Source organism: Diaphorina citri, unplaced genomic scaffold, assembly GCF_000475195.1.
Source record: "Diaphorina citri unplaced genomic scaffold, Diaci psyllid genome assembly version 1.1 scaffold6763, whole genome shotgun sequence".
Lineage (NCBI taxonomy): Eukaryota > Metazoa > Arthropoda > Insecta > Hemiptera > Psyllidae > Diaphorina > Diaphorina citri.
The window spans coordinates 1-4221 of record NW_007384139.1 but is presented as its reverse complement, the minus strand read 5'-3'; the positions used below and the strand labels follow the sequence as shown (position 1 = coordinate 4221).

The 4221-nt window shown below is 37.1% G+C and overlaps 1 protein-coding gene across 1 annotated transcript; it reads right to left on the bottom strand.

Moving 5' to 3' along the window:
- Window positions 1-183: 183 nt before the first annotated feature.
- LOC103522071 lies at window positions 184-3304 on the bottom strand (the record flags this gene model as incomplete). Its single annotated transcript, XM_008487179.1, has 3 exons — window positions 184-651; window positions 1059-1185; window positions 3228-3304. Coding segments are annotated over 3 exons (672 nt in total), but the record flags the coding sequence as incomplete, so codon positions are not given.
- Window positions 3305-4221: the final 917 nt, after the last annotated feature.

The following is a 4221-nucleotide window of genomic DNA, read 5'->3' as shown; positions in this document are numbered from 1 at the left end:
ACATGACATTGACTGTGATGGAAAACTACATTCCCAGGTTCTTCGCGCATGCGTCGCAAATTTATAATGGTGAGTATCCAGGAAAATACCTCAGTTGTTGTTTTTTTTTACAGAGGGAACTATAACTGCTAAGTCTTATCGTTCCGAAATCCATGAGAGAGGGAAGACTGGATAGGAGAAAGCCAGTTTCCTGTTGTTGGATAATTTTCTTCTGTTCCTCTTCTTGTTTCTTGAGCTTCTCCAGAATTTCCAACTCATGATTCTTCATATCACTTGTTGAGAGTTTTGGTTGTGCGGATATTTCATTTTGAAATTCCTTCTCTTCTTTCTTGATGGCTTCACCATTGATGAGTTCTTTGTCTTCTTTTCGCGCTGTATTGTTGGTATTGTCTTTAGACAATTTTATATTAATATCATCTTTACTATTACTTACATTGTCCACTATATCTTTCTTGTTAAGATTACCAATAACGATCTTGTCGTTCGCTTTGACCTGTGCATTTCTTTCTTCCATTTTCTTATCGTAATCGAGCCTCATTTTGTTTACTTCTATCTTCTTTTCCAATTTGGGTTTTTCAATTTTGTTGTCGATTTCTTGGAGCATGAAGTTGTTGTTGATTCTCATGGACTCTGCTAGTTTCATGATTTCACCTGTTGAGAGAGAAATATTGAGACTCTTTAACCAATATTATGGAAACGCGAGATAGATCCATTCAAAACTCATTCACAATTTCATACATTGATCGCTCTATCTCCAGAGCCCCAACATCTAGAAACTAGAAAGCTTAAATTCTGGTAGGAATTTTCCTACCAAAAGGCAGATAAAGCATCAGACCACGCTCTTTTAGACGTTCTGAGAGACCTAGGTTTCAAGCTTTTCCCGCCATACACGTTTAGATTGTCAGACAGTCGGTCTGAGCGTGAGTGGCTGGCCTAATATGTTCTAGATGTGCAAATAAGAGAGAATTTTGCTGAAACCCAAACCGATCTCATGTTATGATCAATTTTCCGTGGCGAAGCACGGGCACTAGTTTTCCAATAAGGAAGGAAGGGTTTACCTTGCTTGCTATCCTGCACTATAAACATGGAAGGCAGAGCAGTAACAGATGGGTCCACAGTGTCAGAAGCCTTCAGATTAGCGTACGTGCCTAGGAACATGATACATACGCCTACAGCAAACAAAAACTGAAATCCAAACAAAATATAGAATTTCACACAATTGTTCCATTGGATATGGTTAGCCGACTTTATAATGTTAGCCTACGTTAGGTATAAATATGGTATATTTTAGTAAATAAAATTCTGAGAGATATGACTTTGATATCTTTAAATTAAAAAATGCGGCTTTGAGGCCCAACTGGTTTTGGCTTAACAAAATTTTCCGAGTGGGATGCCCTTCGCACTCAACCTTCGCTATTGATATAGCGTGAGTAAATTTGGGCTAGTCTACTCCCTGTTTATAGTCCCCTAGCTAGACGCTGATCTACTCTCTGTTTATAGTCCCTCAGCCAGACTTCTTAGAGATATGACTTTAATATCTTAAAAAAAAAAAAAAGATTTATTCTATTAGCTAGTATTTGAACCGCAGTAACTGCCTTGCGCAACAACACTTCTGGGACTGGTTCACTGATTTTGATTTCGACACATTTGAAATCTAGGTATGTGTATTGTGTAAACTAAAGGAAAATTAAACAGGAATCAAAAGCCAACCTGTCAATTCCATTAAAAAATCTAAGAACAACAAAAATAATGGATTATGGGTCAAATAAAAACATGACCGCCAGTTTAGTTAGCTTAGAAGGTAGAGTGCCTGCTTTCAGAGTACCTACTGGGTCAAAGGTTTAATTCCCACCTGGAGTGGCTTTCTCCTATCATGTCATTCATTTCTCTACAATTTTGTAACATACAAAAAAATCTGGTGTGAACATCACACGACTTTCCTTATTCTATTAAATGATAATTATTTGAGTGTTCTTTTACCTTAACTTTCACAATATCTCTAACCGTTTAGTCCTTTAGTCGGTATAGCTGAAAACCGGGCAAAAAACGGTCGAAAACCACCAAAAAGCGGTCAAAATACCGCCAACCGCAGCACTTATCTCAACCAAATGTATTGTGTTGCACCCTTGTCACATTTGTTAACTACATACTAAATTTCAAGTCTCTAGCTCATACCATTCCCGAGATATAGTTGAATTACACCGAAAACCGCCAAAAAGCGGCAAAATACCGCCAAGCGTTGCGCCGTACTTAACCAAAAGTTTCGTGTTGCATCATTGTCACATTTGACAGCTACATACCATATTTCAAGTCTCTAGCTCTTACTGTTCTCGAGATATTTTGTTTACAGACAGACAGACAGACAGAAGGAAGGACAGACACACGGACCAATGGCTGGAACTTTGGATCTCAGATTTGACACCTCCATTAGCTTTCCACAGAACTCACACAGCTTCATCTTCCTTGAACTGATCTCGTACCAAGTACACCTGATTTCTGGGCTTTCAACATAGCAACGAGTGCCCATAATAAAGTAAGTCTCACTAGCTTCAATGTCCAATCACATCTTCATCATAATATTTGATATATCTCACTGTATGTACATATTATAATACTACTTTGATACTTGTAAAGCATTTACTTCTACGCTTTATCAGCTACAATATTGTTCAACACATGGTCTTTGAATTTACTTTCCAGGTGTAAATCTTTCATTATCGCCTACGGGAGCGTATGCCGTGACGTCAAAGTTCACGATCTACCGGTATTTTTTAAATCGATTTATCTCGGTATCTAGAAGTCGTAAGTAGAAGAAAAAGAAAAATTTCGTTGGTCCTCATTTTTTCTGCTCTATGACTTTAAAACATCACCCAAGTATGCGCAACTGATCTATTACATGAACAAATACACATGATTACTGAGGTCTTATGATCCTAAAATCGAAGAAAAGATGAGAGGGTAATAATGGTACTTATTTATAAAATCCCTTTACCTAGCGCTCACAAAGCAGACGCCCTATCCTCCAAGCTAACTAGGCAATCTAGGCATACTTTGAAGACTTTTGATATAATGTCACAAGTAGGGGGTTCCCATTAAAGATTTTGAAGTTGACTTAAAGCATGTGTTAGACTACTGTACTAGGTAAGGTTTTATTACTTACCTTTCTAAACATAGCCGGTACTTGACCCCATGATTATGTTCTGTAGATCTGGTACCTATTCTGTTACTAGCTCCTGATGATTCAGATGTAGAAGATTGATGATGTTTTCCAGTGTTTTATCAGCAATAAAATTAATTACATTTGCTGAAATACAAATAAAGGAATATTAGAAAAATAAAATATGAAGCACTTGGTAGGCAGACAATTATTGGATTTAAGAGTCCAAAACTCTTTCACCTTTGTTGTTAAAATTTGAGAATGCTTGCAGACTGTTTGGGCATGTGTGTACATATTCAGATGATAACATATGTGAGATTGTAGGCCAGTCTGTAATCTACAAATCAGAAATGAGAAAAAAAAGCACTGTAATTTAACTTTGCGGTACTTGAGCAGAAGTCATGTCCGTGGAATATCATAGCCGGTACTTGACCCCATGATTATGTTCTGTAGATCTGGTACCTATTCTGTTACTAGCTCCTGATGATTCAGATGTAGAAGATTGGTGATGTTTTCCAGTGTTTTATCAGCAATTAGTTACATTTGCTGAAATAAAGGGACTATAGAGACATTGACTTGATGACAGTAGAAAAAAAAGAGTAGGTACTTTATAGTAGGTAACAGAAACACTCACTTGTGACTTCATTTGTTGTTAAAATTTGAGAATGCTTGCAGACTGTTTGGGCATGTGTGTACATATTCAGATGATAACATATGTGAGATTGTAGGCCAGGCTGTAATCTACAAATCAGAAATGAGAAAAAAAAGCATTGTAATTTAACATTGCAGTACTTGTGCAGAAGTCACGTCCGTGGAATATTGCTACCAAAGGAACTGGCACAAACGAGCGGTAACCAGTGTTAATATAGGGTAGGTTAAATGCAAGAAGGAGTTTTCACAATTAGAGCAGTGATTAGTGTTATTATAAGGTTAGGTTAAATACAAAAAGGCGCTTTTCTTTTCCACGGACGTGACTTCTGCATAATTACCCACTTTGCCAATGTTAGAGAGAGAAAAGTAAAAAAGTGTAGATTTTTGTTGAATAGATCACATTTCTGTAGGTA